Genomic DNA, 22,156 nt, shown 5'->3' with positions numbered 1-22,156 from the left:
GTTCCCCATTTTACCAAATGAATAGTAACCCAAGTAATTATGTTGAAATTTTAAATCCACGAGCTTGTGTCGAGATCTGCTTGAATCATAACGCTTACGAGTACATACTTTGGAGGGTTAAAGGAAGGATGTTTCACTCTCTAGCGTTCACATCAATGGAAATATAAATAACAAACACCATTTAAGAATTTTAAACAGAGAATTGGACACCCAAAAAAGGGAAAAAAAAATTGTCATCTTGCCCCCAAGCACTTTATCACCAGCAACAATTAAATTTCAACAAAAAATAATCATTCTAAAAATATTACCTCCAATCCTTAATATAAAAACTGGTTAACTAATTTGAGTAGATGAAAAAAGTTTGTTAACCTAGTTATATGAAAAACATAGGCATTGTGCTCCTTAAAATACTCCTGCTAACCATATGTATTAATTAAAATTATCATTTGATGAAACCTTTAATATATACAACTACTGTAAGGACTACTTTGAAAAAAATAAATAAATGAGAGACAAAGTAGATTGATATCTTATATTTAGAATCAAATAGAATGTCAAATTAACTCTTATATTAAAGACTAGTAGTTAGTTTTATTATTCAACTTTTGCCACACAAAAAACAAAGGAGAAAAAAATTTATTCAACTTTCCGATGGAATTTCAAGAGAAATGCAGTGCAAGTAATCATCCCTACATCCCACAAAAATCCTGCCGCCAATCATTACAGGGGAAGAGAATATATCTCCCTCCAAGTTTAGCCGAGCACATTCCTCCGCACTAGTTCTAGGTTGATCAGTATCTTCATCTTCTTCCAAGTTCACTCTAAGAATGTGCACACCTCCAGAACTGGAACAAATGCAAATTAACCTGAAAAAGAACAACTATTCAACACAAGGTGTGTATGCTGACACAAATATCAGACACGACATTGATATTTGGCCGAGCACATTCCTCCAATATATGGATATTAAAATCCAACAACATAAGTAGTGATTTTGGGCGGTTTGATGTCATGCATTCTGGACAATATTGCTTCAATTTCTAAATAGAGAAAATTAAGACTTAGATTACTTAAGATTATAAGTTTAATGTACTTTCCAATCAAATTTTAAAAAGTGGATTTCAATCTTTAAAAACGTTATTAATGAGCTTGTTAAAAGTGTAAATCATGAATTGGTATTAAAAAAAACAAAAAAACACACGTTTATTAAATTTTTCCTTTCTAATATCAGTGCTTCATAGTTAACAAATTTTCTTTTCTTCTCAAGTTAATAAAATCAACGGATACAATTTACCTGTCTGAATAAGGGGAGGAATCAGACTGGAGCAGCAAGTGTTCATCAACATAGGCAGATGCAGTAATTGGATCTCCAATATTGTATTGCCATTGTAGATCGCCCTTATACTGGATTAATTCAACAAGTGCAATTAACAATAATCAAAGTCGTCATTTTATTGTGTACTTTCCTAGGGGATACAAAGAGAGGCAAAACCCTTCAGGTTAGGAAATTAATAGCTGATCTTTCTCTCCCTTTTTTTTTTTTTTTTGGCAATGACACTTCACTAAGCTTTGCCTTGGTTATAAGATAATAAAGCATAACAAAGTCAAACAATTATCTGCTACTATTACCACTTCAAATGAGTACACACTCCCATCTCTGGAGCATACAAGCACCTGTAGCAGAATGAACAAAATAAAACAACTGATTTCGTCATTGTGAAGTAGACAACTATTCCTTTTGCAAGTGAAGGCATCTAAATACAGAATAATTTCCACAGGAAAAACAACAATTAACCATGGTCTCAAGAAAGTTATGAAATAAATAAAAATATATTGGCATTGCATTGCCAACAGTCTAGGCTTCATATTTAGTGATGAGATAAAAATTTCGTATCTTTCTGTCTATCAAATAAAAAAAAAAAAAAAAAAAGAAAACCGGCATCAGATAAAGAATATGATGCACACCATTTTGTACTTGTAAGAGACTTATTATCACTGATCCATCACATCAGATTATAACAATAACATTTTACAGAACCTTAGGAAAGGACACTACGGTGAAGGAGGAAGGGAGCAGATAAATGGTGTAGCCAAAAAACAGAAAATAGCGGTGAAAGGGAAGAAATTCATTTCTTTGAAACAACTTAAAAATTACGTTGCTAAACTCTAAGAATAAAATAACATACCTCAGTTGGAAGAGCCAAGGATACACATGCTCCAGCAAATATCGGACCATTAGTTGTTTTCTGGTCAAGATTCAGCCCAGTACATGTAGCTTCAAATTATGTCCATCAGGTAGGATAAATAAGGATTACAAAAGTAATGAGATTCATACCTTCCAGAGTATGGACCCATCTGGATCCAATGCCAGAACATGGCCATCTACCAAACAACATATAACTGCAATGGAGTAGTAGAAAATCATATTGGCACAAGGAGAAAGTATTTTTACGATGCTTAATGCTTAAACTGACAGCATCAACAAAAGAAGGAACACTATTATACTTATTCCATTGTGAGCAACAGCCAGAGAACCAAAAACCGGGACCCCCAGCTCATGAAGCCACAAAGTATTAAATGAAAAGTCCTGTAAATTTATATATGAACTTTTCAGTTGGACTGTGTCTCAATAGCACAATTCAGTGCAGAACTTCCAACCTAAATGATCTAATCTTTTTATTGCTAAAAAAATGATAGTGTTTTAAGTATTTCTCAATCCATCATACCGCAACTGATATCGCTGTCACACGGCCACCAGTTGAAGCAACATAAAGTGCACCACGAAGCTACAGGAAAAAGAAAGTTTTGCTTCACTAATATCATCGTGTGTGGTCTAAAATAGAGATCATAGCAAGTTGGTAAATATCAGACGCAGTGACCAGTGCTAAACCTGAAGAAATGCTTTGCAACAAAAGTCAGCATACAAGATTTTGGAGGCAGGTAAGTGCAGAAAAAGAAAGGAGGGAAGAGGGAAACTCAATAAAATTCCAAGTCTTAAATCACAGGTCTTTCAATAAGTCCACACTATGATAAACCTAATAATCATGTTTCATTAAAATACCCGATATCCCTTATTAATGAAATATTGTTGATATCATAAATCACCAATTTACTAGCTAAATAATAACCATCCATAGAACCTGGGATATCTCAGTCCTCATCAAATGGTCAAATAATAATCATAAGAACTTTTAAACAAGACTGCATAGAGGCAGCTAACAGTGCTATCCACCATTAGATGATAAGGAAACTGAAACAAAGTTCACTGCAGAAACTGATGATGCAATAGCAATTCCAAGGGCAAGTTAGCACTTTATCAATTGCAGGCGACCCATATATACTGCCTCCACAGGGTAGCTTATACACACAGGAATGCTTTTGGTAATCAAGAGCATACAAGTTATGGTCATGCGTGCCACACCTGCAAATCCCATATGAAATGTCAACCCAAGAATTAAAATGATCAATAGATTTATCTTAAGTTTCAGGCCACACAGAAAAAGAAGGGAAAGAACGATCCTCTGAGAAGGAAAAAGGGGGGGGGGGCAGAGATAAGAAAAACCCAGATATTAAAGTTAGAAAATGTCACCAACTGCAGGCAAATGTGGCCCACTATGAAAGCAATGATTTAAGAGATTACAAAATGAAAAGAAAAATGAGATCATGAAAATAAGAATGAACTTGATATGGAAAGCAAAGAAATGAGAGAGAGAGAGGGAAAAGAGAATTAGAGAAGCAATGATTTAAGAGACTCCAAAATGAAAAGAAAATAAGATTATGAAAGTGAGAATGAACTTGACATAGAAAGTAAAGAAATACGAGAAAGGGAAAAGAAAATTACAGAAGAATAGAAAACCAAGCGAAATCGAATAACTTCTAATCCAATTGCAAACTGAGTGCTGAACATGGGCCGTAATTTACTTATGTTAGGCGGAAGCCCAGCAATGAATGAATAGAGCATGGGACATCTGAACATGTGGGAAGGGGTGTTTTAGGGAGTTACCTAGTGACTGTTAGAGAAAGGCTGTGTAGTAAGTGATTGTGAGGAGAGACTACCTCCCGAAAGTATAGAGTGGCCTGTGTTTTCTTGTTCCTTTGTAGTACACTTCTCTTTCAGGTCATACCACGAGGAGTAGTTGCTTTATTGAATAATACCAGTCACGAATCATTTTCCATCAAAATATATTAGAGTCACTCTCTCCCAGGAATGGTCAATATGCAAATGGAGAGCAGATTGGATGCACTCAACTCTTGGATGTTGCAGTTAGGATGTTGTAGTTAGACCAAAACATCAAACATCTAAGTAGTGATGTGGCACAATTTAGTAGTGATGTTGCCACTGTCAAATATGATATTGTGAAGATGAAGTCTCTTATGTGGCACAATATCATATTTGACAGTGGCAACATCACTACTAAATTGTGCCACATCACTACTTATGATTGAATTGGTTTCAAAGTCCCATGTGAGCCAACGTTCAACGGGTAAACGAAAGCAGACTGATGACTCTAATGCTTCAAAGGGCAATAACACTATACCGCGAGCAATTGAAATTGGTTTTGGTAGCAGAGGGAGTGACTTCAAGACTTCCAACTATTGCAAGTTCAATATTCCCTTGTTTTCCAAATGATGAAACTCTCAACTAGATTTTTAAAATTGAGCATTACTTTAGAGTTAACAGGGTCCTTGACCTTGACAAACTCGATGCTGCTGTCTTTTGTTATGAAGCTCGTGCGCTCAACTGGTTCCAATGGAAGGAGGAGGAAAGATGTTTGGTGATTGACTAGAAAGAGACCAAGATCTAATTCTACATTTTCATCTATCACAGTGCGGTAACACTTATGATATGTTAATAGAATTTCATCAACATTGTAGCATCTTGGAGTATATCGAATGATTTGAGTTATTAACAATGACTCTGGGAAGTTGTGATGAGGAGATTCTTATTAGGGCGTTCATGAATAGTCTGAAGCTTGAGATCAGGGCTAAGCCGTGTTCACTCTATTCACACACTCTCTAAATACATGAATATGGCACTCAAGATTGAAGAAAGAAATTGGGTATTAGCCCACTGCCAAGACTCATAGTATCGGGCCAACATCTTATTACTTAGTGGGCCGACGATGACAATTCCGGGACTAGGGTCCTCTCCACCCGTTCTAACTCTCAAACAAATTGTTTGAAACCAACACCCATTTGCAGCTTTGTTTCAACTACAAGTAAGGCAACAGAAACTCAACTTATTGTTAAAATTGTCAATGCTTCTGATGCACTTGTTGTTGGTATTAGGAGTATCGCAGTTTCTGATACACTGACACTCCACGCCATTCTACATGTTATAAACTTAGAATGCAATTTATTATTTGTGAGCCAGTTGGCCAAGGATGAAAGATACCATGCTGACTTCTTTGCTACTTATTGTGTTTTCTAGGACTTGCTAACAGGGACAACGATTGGCTTTGCTAAGGAGTTTGATGGCCTTTACTATCTAAATGATTATGATTATCAAAGTAATAAAGTATCTCTCTCTAGGACTAGTGAGTTATGGCACCAACAGTTAGAACATCCAAATTTCCAACATATGACTCCAATGTTTTCTTCAATTTACTCAAATAAAGATTCTTCTGAATTTCATTGTGATTCTTTTGAACGTGCTAAACAGCGTCATACATCCTTTTCCAGCATTCCATGTGTTGCATCCAAACCATTCACAACCATCCCTAGTGATTTGTTGGGGTCTCTCCGGCTCCAAATTACACACACTAAAAATGGTTTATAAGCTTTATTGATGACCACACAAGTGTGAGCTGGGTATTTCTATTAAAGGATAAAACCAATGTTTATCAAACTTTCATTGATTTTCTATCACATGATTCAGACACTATCAAACACAAATTCAAATCCTTCACACGGATAATGAAGCTGAATATTTCAACAACTCCTTATCCACCTTCCTAAAAGATTATGGTATCATGCATAAAAGCATTTGTCCTTACAGCCCACAACAAAATGGTATTGCTACAAGAAAAAACTGAAACATCCTAGAAACAACTAGAGCCACCATGTTCAGCAGTAATATGCCAAAATTTTATTAGGATGACGCTATCCTCCTAACCACCTTTCTTATTGACAATGCCTAGCAAACAACCGTTATTTAAAACACCCTTGCAAGTTCTCCATAATTTTTAGAATCTTCCCTACCTCGAAAAAACACCACCCTTCGAAGTGTTCAACTATACCACCTATGTTCATCTCCATCATACAAATAAACTTGATCCCAAAGCTGTTAGGTGCATTTTCCTGGGGTACTTGAGCTCCCAGAAGGGGTATAAATGTTATAACCCAGTTGCAAAACGTATCTACGTCATGTCACATTCTATGAAACTGTTCCCTGTTACCTTCAGTCTTCAATTCAAGGGGAGAGTTGGAGTGAATCTCAGACTGAACCATTCTTTGAACATGAGCCTAAACATGTCCCTGGAACCTTTACTACTCTAGAGGAAGTGCCTAAAGTTGACCAAGGAAAAACTAATCCAAGAGGAGACACTAATCAATCTATTCAAATCTATACAAGGAGACACAACTAGAGGCCCTCAGACGATTAATATACTCAAAGAGTTGGGACAAGAGGCAGGCCTAGGAAAAGTAGAAGATGGTGGATAAAAGCAAGTACATGATGACCTTGATTTGCCAACTATAGTATGAAAACAACCCGGATCATGTACCAGACTGCCTATTGAAAGGTTTATCTCTTATTAGGCCCTTTCATCAAAATATTGTGCCTTTGTTTCTCACCTGCACAGGATCAGAATTCCCAACAACATAAATGAAGCTCTAGGTAGTTCATAATAGAGACAGGCTGTTATGGAAGAGATGAAAGCCCTGGAAGCCAATAGCACTTGGCATGTCGTTGATCTGCCTAAGAGAAAGCAACAAGTAAGGTGTAAATGGGTGTTTACCCTAAAGTACAAAGCATATGGGAGCCTTGACATTTACAAGGCAAGATTGGTGCTAAAGGGTTTCTGCCAGGTTCATGGCATAGATTTATACTGAGAGATTCGCACTAGTAGCAAAATTGAACATCATTAAAATCCTTTTGTCCTTAGCAGCAAATCTAGATTGGCCATTACATTAGATGAATAGGGAGTTGAAAGAAAAGGTATACATGAAGTTGCCTCTATGATTCCGAGCAAGAGGGCAAATCAAGTGTTCAAATTAAGCAAGTTACTATACGAGTTGAAGCAGTCTCCCTAAGCATGGTTTGAAAGATTTACACGAGCATTAAAAGCTCAAGGCTATGTACAGGGCAAAGTGATCATATTATGTTTTTCAGACGTCTTAGTGGAAAAATCGTAGTCCTAGCAATATCTGTAGATGATATTTTCTCACAAAAGATGATCTAGTAGACATTGATCAAAGAAATGAAATATTTCCTCACAAATCAAAGAAAAGAAATCTGTATATCACAGAGTAAGTTATTCTAGACCTCCTAGAAGAGATAGATATTATGGGTTGCAAGCCTAGCAATTCCCCTATTCAGGTTATATAGCCTTAGGAAGATATCAGTGCATGGTGGGAAAATTAATCTACTTGCCACCCGCTCGATTTGACACTACATTTGCAATGAGTGTCCTAAGTCGACATTCCCATGACCCTAAACAAAATCATCCAAATCACCAGGGCATGGTCTCTTATTCAAAAAGATAGTCAAGAGGAAGATAGAAATGTTTACAAATGCTGATTAGGTACGTGATCAAAATGATAGAAAATCCACATCTGGATACTTCACGTTTGTTTGGGGTAACCTAGTCACATGGCATAAAAAGAACCAAAGTGTGGTAGGAAGTAGCAACGCTGAAGCAGAGTTTAGAGTGATAGCACTCGAGAACTATGAAGGTAATCGGTAAAATGAGTACTCAAGGAGTTCAAGATGATTGTAAATCTACCTATTAAACTCTACTCAGACAACATGGCAGCCATCAATATCTCTCATAACCCTGTTCAATATGATCACATGAAGCATGTTGAGAGAGACAAGCACTTTGTAAGAGAGAAGATTGATGATGGGGTAATTGTTCTCAGATCCATACCATCAAAAGAATAGACAATAGATGCTTTTACAAAAAGACTAGCCCGAGGAAAATTCGAACACTTCATTGGCAAGTTGGGCATGATCAACATCTATATTTCAACTTGAAGGGGATAATATAGCTGATTATAGGAGAAATTATAGGAATTAGTTGTAAATATTATTAGGAGATTTGATTGTAATCTGATTCTCTCTTTCTCTTTATTGTAATTCCTATGAATCCTGCCCATTTATCTTGGCCTTGATTCCATTATTTTTGTGCATATATCTAACTAAATTCATCAATGAGAATTACGGAAGAATTATTCAAGTTACCCACTAGTCAGGCAAATTCTTCCATTTAATGAGAAGTTGTAAAATTTCATCCCTTTTTCTGCACATCTGCTTGACTAGCTCTAGTTGCACTTACAATTCCAATTCTTTAGTTAGCCCTTCTAGTAATAGTTGAGCTGTAGTAGTAACTTTGAGGGCTGTCTTTAATGGGGACACATGAAATACATTGTGAATTTTGGCAGTAGGTAGGAGCTCCAACTATTAAGCAGCTTCTCCAATTTTTTATAGAAACCGATATGACCCATAGTAATGTGGAGACAACTTCTCATTAGACCTCGTAGCAAGTGATTTGACTTGATATGGTTTCAACCTGAGGTAAATAACATCTCATACCTCAAAAGTGTCCTCTCTACGGTGGTTATCAGCCTGGTTCTTCATTTGAACTTGTGCCGTTTGCAACTATTCTTTACGCTCCTCTAGGATAGCATTCCTCTCTTGTAATTACTGGTCCACTTCTTGCACCCTTGAAGGTTGATCTCAGGTCCCTCCCATATAGAGCCTTGAATGGTGCCATCCTGGTTGTTTCATTATAAGTAGTATTATCCCAATATTCAGCACAATACATCTTAGATCATTTCTTATGCGTATTTCCAGCAAAACACCTCAAATAAATCTCTAAGCTTCGGTTTGCCACTTCCATTTGCCTATTGGTCTCCAAATGATAAGAACTATATTTAAGTGTACTTCGAGCCATGCTAAACAACTCTTTCAAGAACTGACTGATGAATACCCTATCTCAATCAATCACAATAGTGCTAGGAAAGCCATGTAACCTTACGATTTCCCCAAGAACACCTCAGCTACTGTTTTTACATCATAAGGATGTGACAAGGGAACAAAGTGGGCATATTTATGAACCAGTCTACCACCACCACCAGTATGTTGTCATAGCGACTGCTTTTAGACATCCCTCCTATAAAATCCATGCTAAGATCCTCACATGTAGCTTGTGGGATCAAACGAGGTTGTAACAACCCAGCTGAACTCAAAGATTCATATTTATTTCATTGGCAAGTGTCACATCCTTAAAATGTTTAGAAAGTATTCCAAGTGAAGATAATTCGCCAGACTGACAGTGACAAAATTTGCAACAGCATATCTTACTTTAAGTTGCATATTGCAACAAAAGAATGCTCTTCGAACCATGTTTGCTTCAAATGATTGGGTGTCTAGCTATTTGGACATAAAAGTGAGGGTAAGCAAGTAGTGGACATGGCTTTTAGGGATTCTAGATTTTGGTGTTTCATCAGATATTGCTTAAAGTGTGTGAGTCCGCTTGTCAAAGTTTTGAGACTTATAGATGGTGACTCTAGACCTGCTATATATTTATGAAGTAATGCATAGAGCCATAGAAGAGAATGCTAACAATTTTCAAAAGAAGGAATCAAAGTATAAAAAGCTGTGGAAGACAATTGTTACTTGTTGAAATTTACAGCTATATAGACCCCTACCATGTAGCTACCTACTTTTTTAATCCTAAGTAAGTTTTACACACTTCAAAATTTAAATATTTATTGTTTACTAATTTAATTGTATGTTAGAAAAACATAACTTATTCATTGTTTTCTTAAGTTTCATTATGATGAAAAATTTAAAATGGATAGAGAAGTTTATTTTGGTTTATATGAAACTATTGAGAGAATGATTTCAAATAGAAAGACAAGATCTTTAGTTGAACAACAACTTGAGACGTTTAAGTCTGCTAAGAAGCTTTTTGGAAGGAGCATGGCAATAGATACTAGAGACAAAAAAGCAACCCAGTATCGTTTTCTAGTCTTATACTATTTATAGGAATTTAATTTTTAATCCTAATAATAAATATGAATTTGACAAAACATTCCTAATTATTTTTTTTTTTTTTTTAGCTCTTTGGTAGGAAGGTTATGGAGGAAAAGGAAGGAGTTATAAAAAATAGTTATGAGAATTTTGAGTCTCATACGTAGTGCTACTGAATGTGAAAGAAATTGAAGCACATTTAATCAAATGCATACTAAGCAAAGAAATCACTTAGAACAACAAGCACTTGTATTTGTCAACTTTCAACTTGAGATGAGACAGAAAATTAGAGGGGAAAAAAAACGAGACATATGATCCAATCTGTTTATCATATGTTGAATCTGATGATGAGTTGATCACTGAAAAAGAAAATCCATACTTACCAGTGGATGGATCATGGATAGATATACATGAGAGTTTCACTCTTGATGAAGGAGCTTGAAGCAAAAAAAGAGAGATATAATATTTTAAAACTAAACTTAAGTTGATTTATATCTAAATATACACCATCATGGTTTTTTCCTAGGTCCAAGAAAATTGAATATATACTATCATGCAAAGGAAAATCTATAGTAAGGCAAGAGGATAAGAATAAAGATAATGTTGAAGATGGGGAGGAGGAAGAAGGTGATGAAGAAGTGACATTGTTAATGGATGATAATCACGAATTAAGTGACACTAATCTTGGAGATGATGAATGATTGATTGAATTTTATGTTTAGTGACTCTTGTCTTTTGAAGTTAGAATTTTGATTTTTGAACTGACTTTAGGGACCACTTGGGTTTGAAATTTCATATGTTGGCTCTCTTTTTTTTTTTTTTTAGGAGGCGTATAGCACCTAATATCTACAAACTTTTGATATTTTCTTATATAAAAATTACTTATATATCATCCTTAATAATTGTTCATGAATTGTACACAATTCAAGATTCAAAAAACCAGTTTCTAATTCACGATTCGTATCCTGATTTGATAACCATGTTCTTAAGTAACCCAAGTGCCCTCCAAGAGGGGAATCATGGAACTGCTTGATAAGCTCAATTGTCTTGGAGGAGTGACGCGGCAGCACTTGCTTTCCTTTATAAAACACGACTTCATTTCTCATGGCATACCCTTTTGGTCCCTCCTAGCCTTGCATAAACTGCTGCATTATTTCTTTGAGCCCTTCATCCTGTAAATCTCATGTTTTAGTTCTATAATGCCATCATATTGCCAAAGTAAGAGTACCTAAGCTCCAAGTAAGTATCTTGCCTTGACAAAGCACCTGGCACTCGGTTTTCTTTCCTCCTCTGTCTGATTCGGTCTGTGTTTCTAGTGACTTGTCAAGAAGCCTCAAACCATGGCATCTTCTCTTGATGGGTCCGACAGTTTGAAAACCCGAACTCCCCACGGGTTGAGTTCTGGTTTCGATGGTTCTTCAATATCCAATGTCTCGGAGAAACTCACATTCACCAATTATCATGATTGGGCTCAAGCCATTCAACTCGCCATTAGCGGTCACGAAAAGTTGGGTTATCTAACTGATGAAGCAGTGATGCCCTCCAACAAGTCGTCTGCCGTAGTGACCCAATGGAAAATTGACAATTCTCTCATCTCCTCTTGGTTAATCAATACAGTGTCCCGCCAACTCAAACGCAACTTCATGTATCTGCCCACTGTGAAAGAAATTTGGGATGCTGTGCGCGATTCCTATTCAGATGGGAAGGATCACTCTTGCCTCTTTGATCTTCAACACCATATCTGGCGATGTGAACAAGGCCCACGAAGCGTTATGGAGTACTGGCTTGAATTGGTTGCTCCATGGCAGGAATTGGATCTCTTAACTGAGGGAAGTTTGGACCTCTTCTGCTGATGCTGCTCATCACAAATGGAATGTTGACACCAAACGTGTTCTGCTCTTTCTAGCTGGCCTAAATACTGTATTTGATGATGTCCGTGGCCACATCTTAAGTCATACGTCTCTAGCTTCCCCATTAGAGGTCCAGTCTGTTGTTCGACGAGAGGAGTCTTGGTGACAAATCATGCTTCTTGAACCAAGACCGACTTCCTCTAATTCCTCTACCTTTGTTAGGAAGGGGCATGACCTTGCTACTCCTGGACGAAACCGACCCACGTGTGACCATTGCCACAAGGTAGGTCACACTCGTGACAGATGTTGGGACCTACACGACAAACCAGCTGATTGGAAGCCCCGTAAAGGTAAAGCTTGAGCCCACCAAGCTACATAAGAGGCTGATTCCCCAGCTCCTGTCTTCAGCAAAACAAATGACTCAACTCATGGAGGTTTTTAAAACTTTGCAAGCCGAATAGAAGCCTGTAGCTTTTGCCTCCATGGTTCATAAAGGTACATCCAAGGTTGCTTTGCATACTTCTCTTCCTTCTTCAAAGTGGATTGTTGACACTGGTACCCCTGACCACATGACCTCAGAAGCAGAAATGTTTGTTTCCTATAAACCTTTAGTAGGGAAGAAGAAGATTACCACTGCCACTGGTCTGCCTGCTCTAATTGCTAGAGTTGGTTCTATCAATATTTCGAAATCACTACACCTTGATTCTGTTTTACGTGTTCCTCACTTGGCTTGTAATCTACTTTCGACTTTACTATCTAGATGTTTCTACCGTGACTGCATTATGCTCTAGAATCAGGAACTCTGTTTTTGCTTCTGATGATAATAACCTTTTGTTATGGCATAAAAGGCTAGGTCATCCTAGTTTTTCCTATTTACAAAAATTGTTTCCCAATTTTTCATCCAATAAAGATTCTCGTTTTCATTGTGAAGTCTGAGTTAGCTAAACATCATCGTATTACTTTTTCTCCGACTGTTTATAAGGCTTCCCGACCTTTTTCAATCATTCATAGTGACGTGTGGGGCCCATCAATAATTCCAAATCGAACACATTCCAAATATTCTGTCACGTTCATCGATGATCACACGCGGATGACTTGGGTGTACCTCGTTAAGAATAAAACTGATGTTTGCAACATCTTTATTGAATTCTTTAATTATGTCAAGACTCAATTCAACACAACAATCCGAGTTCTTCACACTGATAATAGAACTGGGTACTCTAATCACACCTTTGGCACCTTTCTCACCCAACATGGCATTGTTCACAAGAGTAGCTGCCCTCATAGTCCACAACAAAATAGGATTGCTGAACATAAGAATAAACATCTCCTTGAAGTTACCCGTGCCCTTCTCTATACTCATAATGTCCTTAAATACTTTTGAGGGAATGCCATTCTCACTACCACACACCTCATTAATCGCCTTCCCAGCAGTGTGTTTTCCTATACTTCCCCGCTTGATGAACTTCGCAAAATGGGAGTGTTTCTCATCTCGATTCTACACTTCTTCTTCGTATCTTTGGGTGCCTTGTCTATGTTCACATTCATCATCCTTCTTCTAAGCTAGATCCCCGTGCCCCTCAAATGTGTCTTCCTCAATTGCTCTAACTTCCAAAAAGGCTACAGGGGCTATGATCCTGTCTCTCACCTTCTATTTGTGAGTCGTGATGTCACCGTCTCTCACCCTCAGTCTTCAATTCAGGGGGAGAGTCAGAGTGAATTTCAGTCTATAGAGTGCACACCCGAACCTATACCTCCCACTAACCTACCTATCAATGTGCCATCTAGTACTAGTACTCGACAGAAATGGGGCAAGACTTACTCACGACGGAATACTACTACAAATGACCGTCCTTGCTCTGAAGAAGTGCCGATCTCCAACCCAGTGATGGATCCTATAGAAGTCCATGATAATGTGAATCCTCCAGCTAATGTGAATGATAATCTTGACAGACCCATTGCCTTGCGAAAAGAGCCTCATACTTGCACCAAGCACCCTATTCAGAAGTATGTATCCTATGCTGCTCTTTCTTGAAATTACTATAATTTTGTGACTAGTCTTAAGAATATTAAAGTACCTAACAATGTGTATGAGGCATTTGAGATTCCTAAATGGAAAGCTGCAGTGTCAGAAGAAATGAGGGCCCTGGAGAAGAATGGTACTTGGGAAATTGTAGACCTACCAAGGGGAAAGAAACCAGTGGGCTACAAGTGGGTCTTCACCCCAAAATATAATGCAGATGGTACATTAAACAAGTTCAAAGCCAGATTAGTTGCCAACGGTTTACCTAGACAAACGGGATTGATTACAATGAAACTTTTGCCTCTGTAGCAAAACTTAACACCATTAGAGTTTCACTTTCAATCGCAGCAAATTTGGATTGGCCACTTGAGCAACTCGACATCAAGAACGCCTTTCTCAATGGTGATCTCAAAGAGGAAGTATGCTTGACACTTCCACCAAGTTTTGATGAAGGAAAAAGACACCAGGAATGCAAACTTAAAAAATCCATCTATGGGCTAAAACAGTCACCAAGAGCTTGGTTTGACAGATTCTCCACTATTCTTAAGGCTGAGTGATACAAACAAAGTTTATCTGATCACACTATGTTTGTCATGAGGAATGAAAAGTTAATAACCATCCTTATTGTGTATGTTGATGATATCATAGTCACTAGGAATGATGTTAAGGAGATAGACCGTATAAAGGTAGCCTTGAACAAGGAATTTGAAGTTAAGGACCTTGGAAAACTGAAACATTTTCTAGGGATGGAAGTAGCAAGATCTAAAGAGGGAATATATGCCTCTCAACAAAATTATATCCTAGATTTACTCAAGGAAACTGGAATGCTTGGATGCAGACCAAGCAGAGTTCCCATCAATAGATTAGAAAAAATGAACAAGCTACTAAAACCGAAAGAGAAGCTGCAAAAAGGAAGAAACAAGAAAAGGATGAAGTTGCTGCAAACAAAGGCCAATATCAACGACTAGTGGGAAAACTCATTTATCTCTCACATACTCGTCCTAACATTGCATCTGTAGTAAGTGTAGCTAGCCAACATATGCATTCTACAAAGAAAAAACATATGGATGCAGCTTATAAAATACTCAGGTATTTAAAAGGTACACCTGGCCAAGGGCTGTTCTTCAAGAAGAGCAATCTGAGAACTATTGAAATCTATACAGATGCTGACTGGACTGGTTCATAGGAGGACAGCAGATCAACTTCAGGATACTACACCTTCATATGGGGGAATTTAGTTACTTGGCAAGGTAAGAAACAACAAGTTGTGGCAAAAAGTAGTGCAGAATCAGAACTACAAGCCTTGGCCCAAGGAATCATGGAGGGGCTATGGCTGAAGCGAGTAGCAGATGAAGCACAAATACAGATAGACTCTCCTTTGAGACTCTTCTATGACAACAAGGCAGCTCTTAATATGGCACTGAATCTTGTAAAGCACAGCAGGACCAAACATGTTGAAGTGGATCGCCACTTCATTAGAGAAAAGGTGGAAGAAGGAATAATCTGTCTCTCCTATGTACCCACAAAGTTACAGCTTGCTGATATACTTACCAAAGGCTTACCGGAAGAAGTGTTTGAAAAGTTTGTAGGGAAGTTGAACATGATAAATATCTATGATCCAACTGGAGGGGGAGTGTGGTAATTATGTAAATACACTATGTAAAATTCTGATTTAGACTGATTCGTAGGAGAAAATTTCGGTTAGGATAGCAGGAGAGTATTGATGGGATATTGGGTCTCCAATTTCCTGATTTATTGTTGAGGATTTCCCTCTTGTAATCTATTTAATCCCAAGGCTCAGAGAATGTGAATATACCAGATTTCAATATACCGAAATTCTTCAAATGGTCATGGCAACTTCGAGTTCTTCAAATGCCTCTTGTGTCTTCTCACCCCTCTGAATGAATATTTCTCAAGAAATTGGGGTAGTGGAGCTGTAATTCGACTGTGTCCCTTGACAAACTTTCTGTAGTACCCTATCAAGCCCAAAAATCCTCTTAAAGCCTTCAAATTTTGGGGCTTAGACCACTGCACCATAGCTGTGATTTTGGAGGGATCTGCTTAAACGCCTTCAACAGAAATTATATGGCCTGGTATTCTATCTAACTTTGCCCAAGCACACACTTTTTAGATTAATAACCAATTGACGCTGCTTCAACAACTTCAACGAAATTATGACAACTACACTAGATAACCACTCACTCATATAAACAAAACAGCAAAGAAACTGAAAATGAAATAAACAGCACACTGTCACTGGTTTTCGAGAGACCATGACCTCTCCCATAAACCAATCACCCTGTCTACCTCCTACGTTGCTCATGCTACTTTTATTTCAAGCGTTCCACCACCCTGACATTGTTAGATGATCGTTAGGCTCCCTAGTTCCCAATATGCCCCTGACTTTGGCCTGCCTCCCCTGTTTGGGCGTTCTTTTATAGATCTAGCCCTAAAATGTAGTGTTAGGTAGAAAGAATGAAGACTTTGAAGCCTACTTCATATACTGGAAAAATTTCAATTTCACCTTTACTGTTCCAAGATTAAGCAAAGTTTGCAAACTGTTTGGTCAAATCTACGTAATAAATCAACATGCCCATGAAGCAAATCATATACAAAGCATTATGCAAAACATATGCGATCACTAGATTATCATTGAGAAGTGCAGAAAATTACCATATCAATTGCCTACTTGTATCTACAACTGGCTGTGATTTCACCTTCACAATAATAGAAAGAGTGGGTCAAATAAACGAGCACGTGACTATTTTACATTGCCATTAACAATGTAATACGATGAACAAAAGTATGAAATAGAATGAAGAAACACTGGTATATTTTCAAAGTCAAACATTTTTCATCATTTCACTAATAAGAATTTCTTTGATTGAACTGAATATTTGATGTAGCAAAATGCACAAAATTTTAAAATTGAATATACAGAGTTAAAAATGTAATATAGATAATCTATTCCTTATTTATTAGGTCCACTTATATTACAATTATTTCATTTTACCTTTCTGTCATTACTTAATATCAATTAGGTTTTGAATTTAAGGGATTAAAATATCACATTATAACACACTTGATGATAGTCCCTCAGTTATGTATCTTGGTTTATCTAGCATTTTGGGAAGAAAATATACAGTGCTTGTACTGCATAGTTTGCGGATCAAAGTTCTTGTAATCCTTTCTCTTTTTAAAATTCAGCCCTGTATTCTACACGATAGCAGAGCCCTTGCCATTATGGTGTTTTGATCACAAGGGAGAAGAGAAATTATGTCTTCATCATTTTAAATGGTAATTCTCAATTGCTCCCAATAGTTTTACATCTCAATAATACTTAAGCACTTTTGCCATCATGCACATCTGAAGAATGTGACTATTCCAATACAATTAATCAGTGGTATTGTTACTTCCGAGAGTCCTCCTTCCTCTACTTTGGCCAAAAATTTCTGTTTTTGCCAGCAGAATCTACCCAGATTAGTAAAGAAACTTTTAATGGTATAAAGTGGAGGTATTTGAGATGAATGTATTATCATACAAAAAAATGATAAGATTCATATTGAACATAAATGAGGATGAGTTAGAGCGGTGTCTATTATAGAGCAATTGTAGAAAATCATTTGAGGTTCTTTAGACACATACAAAGAAGACTACTGGATACATTGGTAAAGAGGGCAAATCAAGCAATACAGAATCCTCTAAACAGGGGTAGAGAAAAACCAAACAAACACTCAATGAAGTTATTAGCGGGACCTTTTGGTTAGTAATATATCAAAAAATTTGTTTGTTAATAGAGTCCAATGATGCCATACGATCTGTGTAGTTAACTCCACCTAGTAGGATAAGGCTCATTGTTATCATCCCATAGCAGAACTACTCTTCTAACACCTTAACTAAGCCTAAACATAGATTTTATATTTGGACAACTATAATCCTGCCAACGACACACCCAAATCGCAATGCTAACAATGAAAATCAAGGGGCAACATTACGGGCCATAAACCCAACAAGGACAACTACCCACTTTGGAGTGGTATGTGACTAAGTACACTTGCGTGGGAAAGTAAGGTACTTGACCAATGACAAAAATGCTAGGCTCAACTGATCTGAAATATAAAACATGGAAGGCTAGGAATAATCAAGTAATGGCATGGCTGTCCAACTCTATCGAGCGACACATCAGTGGGACCTCCATGCAAAATGAACAATTGTTGAAATTTGGGAAGCTGCTGCAAAAGCACATTCAACCCAAGAAAGTGCAGTAAAGATATTTGAGATCAAATGTGCTATTCATGAGGTAAAACAAGGGAAAAAGCCAATGACAGCATTTTAATAAATTGTCTAAATTTTGGAAGCAACGGGACCATTTGGAGATACACATCTGGAGCTGAGCTGAAGATATTGAATGATAGGTAAAGATTTTAGAAAAGACGCATATCTACAAATTCCTGATGAAGCTGAATGAGTTTTGATGATGTTCAGGTAAGGATTCTTGCCATTAGACCTCTTCCAACTTTAAAAGCTGTTTTTTCTAGAGTCAGAAGAAAAGAAAGTAGGAATAAGACCTAGCAAGGAATGCCTAGCAGCAGTGGAAAGAACTATGCTTGTGCTGGGCTACCATGTTGTCGAACTTCCAAAAACACCTATAACAGTTCCAGACCACCAACAAAGAATAATAACTTGAAAAGAAGTAAAAGTTTGTATAATCATTGTCAAAAGGCCAATCACACTAAGGACTATTTGCAATGTAAATAATAATGAACACAAGAATTAGTTTTGTTAGTCATACATTAGTTAGGTTCAGTTTGTGTTGATGACAGTTTGCCTAGGTTGAGCACAAATAGGGACTTGGGATTCAGAATATGCTATGCTGTTGCTTTTGCTCAAACTAAGCCGGTTCTGATCTCTCTCTCTTCTCTTCCCCCTTCATACCTCTTTCATCCCACTTCTGTATTCTTTAAGAAAATGTAGAGGTTTAAAACGTAATCAATATATAATTTTAATTTGGACTGATGTGGTCTTGGTGAAAAATGATAATCAAGAAGAAATCGCATCTGGGAGAGTGAACGAAGAGAGGTTCCATTAAAACATCTACGAGAGAATCGAGAAGAAAAGTAGAAAACGAGACAAGGTGGATCTTCCTAGTTTTACTTTTAACAATATTATCATTATATAAGCGTGCGACTATAAATGTATTACTTTTGTCAATTCATTTGCTTGTTCCGTGTTCTAAAAGCAACATAACATACTTTATTTCTCCTGTTCTTTACATTACTGCATTCCCAGGCATAGTTTGTCTTTGCAATGACTTAGCATGAAATTCATCTAATCAAGCATAGGGCCTACATTCTAAATAAAAATCATGCCTGTGATATGCTTGAAACTTTAAAGATAAGCTAAGAAACATCAAACAAAAAAGAAAAGGCAATTTGATCCAGCATTGAAACTAGATACCTCTCCAGATGTTTGAAAACTCCAATAAGTGTTTCCATTGGAAAAATCAAGAAAATAAATTTTCCCCCTATAACATCCAACAACCACCTGGAGAGATACCATATGTTAGAACAAATGGATAGAATCTATAAGTCCATGCAATAAAGTGACCTGATATGTTGACATATAAAAACCAACCTGGGAAAAGTCGCAAACAATTGCTGCAGAACATTCAACCCGTCCTTCCAGTTTGGTCTCCCACTGAACAGAACCACTAGACCAATTATTTAGCACAACTTCAGTACTCAGTAGTGCTAGAACACAAATTCTTTATAATTTTGCTATATAGTGCAAGCATAAGTATGCAGTCACAATACACCAACTACACACAACTTATTAAAAAAAAAAAAAATTGACCATGAAGAGGATAGAATTCATAACTACCATAAAATAAATCCCAGTGTTTCATTAATCAGCTGAAGAAAGTAAAGCAGAAGGATGAAGCAATACAAATTTACCAACAATTCAAGCAGCAATACAAAGAATCAGGCTAGGGAAATAGAGCAAAACGAATAGAGATGTCAATTCTTCTCTGGTCCAATCTAATTAAACTAATTATATTTTAGATCGCATAAGAAAAGAAGTTGAATCTTCCAATCTACAGTGATGTTTTAAGAGACTGGAAAAGAATATAAGACACTCACGTTGTTAACACATTTGTTAATAATTTCACTAAATAATTCACACATCGAGTATGTAGTAGTAATGATACAAGGCACATAGATTAGCACTGAAAATCTTCATCTATAGATCAAAGGAGTATGTACAACATGTACAGAAGAAAGAGGAAGAGGGGATTGCGCAAGATAAAGAAAAAGATTACATGAGATATGTCTAATGTATTTACTCCCCACGATGCTGCCTAATAACAATAAATACTATTTATGTACTTACTAGGTCAACCATGAGGCATTAACGTTATTAATATCAGTGAATATGGAGCAGCTACCCACAACTCAAAATAGACGTTGAATATCTACAAAACAGAGATTTATTGATCCTGTTAAGAAGCACAAGTTTAATATCAGCTAACTAATCAATATTTCTGTCTATTTTATACAGTGTTTTGTCATCTTTAATCTAGGATTAGAAAAGATTCTAGGGTTAGCTTATTCGCTTAGGTCTTTCGCTTATCTATATCCATTGTACTCAAAGCTTTATTCAAGGATTAATAATAATCAGAGTCCCATTTTCCCTATTCCTTCAATCCTTCAAATCCAAAGCAGCAGAAATGCGTCCAATTTAAATATAACCCTTTTAGATTGTGCTGAGAGTAGCAGCTGATTATTCCCATCTATAGGGATATTTTAAAAGACTACAAAATAGAAAAACATGACTAAATCTTTTTATTTCCTTACTTCTTTCTTTTTTTCTTTTTTTTCTTTTTGTTTTTTTTGGCCTAAGCCCACTTAGGAGGGTCCAATTAGTTAGGTTATTATTTAGTGCTTTATTAATTATTTTATGCATCATTTAAATTAGAATTAATTATATTAGATAGGATGCGTTTTTATCTCGATTTAAACTCGAATTTCAAGACATTAGGATTTAACTTTAGGTTTTATCTTGTACTTCTCTATATGTATTAAGCAAATACATCAAATAAAGCTTTGAAGCTGAGCATCAATTACTCAGCTAATTTCTCCTTTCCTCTTTTTTATTTTCTTCAGATTTCAAGTTTCCAATTATTTTCCTCAATCATTTCATGTTTTTTTTTGGCCCGGGGGGGGGAGGGAATCTGCAACATTCATGAAATAATTTGCGGTAACAGCTCTTGATAATTTCATTGATAGAAAAGTGTTACATATATAGGGAAAAGGAGAGAATCAGATCTAATCTAATCCCTTAAACTCCTCCTATAATCTCAGTGAATATAATCAGAAATAAATTATAATAAAACTCAATAAAGCTTAGCATGATTCTAGGAGATAACAATCCTATCTATAAAGAGAAAACTAGGTCTACTACCCATACTTCCAACACTCCATTCAAGCTGGTGAATACATGTCAATCATTCCCAACTTGCCTATGAAAGCTTCAAATTTTTCCCAAGCGAGTCATGACATTTGCTATCTGGTGCCTAGAAGGAATATAGGATAAATCTATCATCTTAGCCTCTATTTATCCTTAATAAAGTGACGGTCAATCTCTACATGCTTCATACAATCATGACGTACAGGATTGTTTGCTATGTTAATAGCTCAAACATCATCACACCAGACCCTAATAGGATCATTAATTCCAATCTGCAGTTCCTTCAACAACCTAACCAGCCAATCCCTTCACAAATCCCTAAAACTAGTGCTCTATATTCAAATTCAGCAGAAATTCAAAATGCTACTAGTTGTTTCTTGCTTCTCCAAGTCACTAAGTTACCCAATATATGGAGCAATACCTATAATGGGTCTCCAGTTAGTTTTGAAGCCTCCCTAATCTGCATCGATAAACAACTCAATGCTTCTATGTCCCTTTTTGCAAAGAATAATCCTTGCCCTGAAGGTCTTTTTTAGACATTTGAGAATTTGTAGACAGCTGTCTTCTAAGAGCTACTTGACATTGACTCGCACACTGACTAGATAGCATATGTTAAGC

At 36.7% G+C, this 22,156-nt stretch overlaps 1 protein-coding gene across 1 annotated transcript; it reads right to left on the bottom strand.

Moving 5' to 3' along the window:
- Window positions 1-547: 547 nt before the first annotated feature.
- Window positions 548-20,512, bottom strand: LOC114747053 (putative acyl-activating enzyme 19; the record flags this gene model as incomplete). The annotated part of the gene is made up of 12 exons (XM_028935343.1): window positions 548-866; window positions 1,295-1,404; window positions 1,630-1,674; window positions 2,187-2,246; window positions 2,336-2,400; window positions 2,506-2,587; window positions 2,727-2,786; window positions 3,313-3,421; window positions 16,745-16,788; window positions 19,529-19,615; window positions 19,706-19,781; window positions 20,462-20,512. Coding segments are annotated over 12 exons (1,015 nt in total), but the record flags the coding sequence as incomplete, so codon positions are not given.
- Between the last annotated feature and the right edge of the window lie 1,644 nt (window positions 20,513-22,156).

The sequence above is a fragment of the Neltuma alba genome, unplaced genomic scaffold, assembly GCF_004799145.2.
Source record: "Neltuma alba isolate B1F8T4 unplaced genomic scaffold, ASM479914v2 tig00000862_pilon, whole genome shotgun sequence".
In the NCBI taxonomy this organism is placed as follows: domain Eukaryota; kingdom Viridiplantae; phylum Streptophyta; class Magnoliopsida; order Fabales; family Fabaceae; genus Neltuma; species Neltuma alba.
The sequence above is the reverse complement of the archived record's forward strand: the minus strand, read 5'-3'. Positions and strand labels throughout refer to the sequence as shown.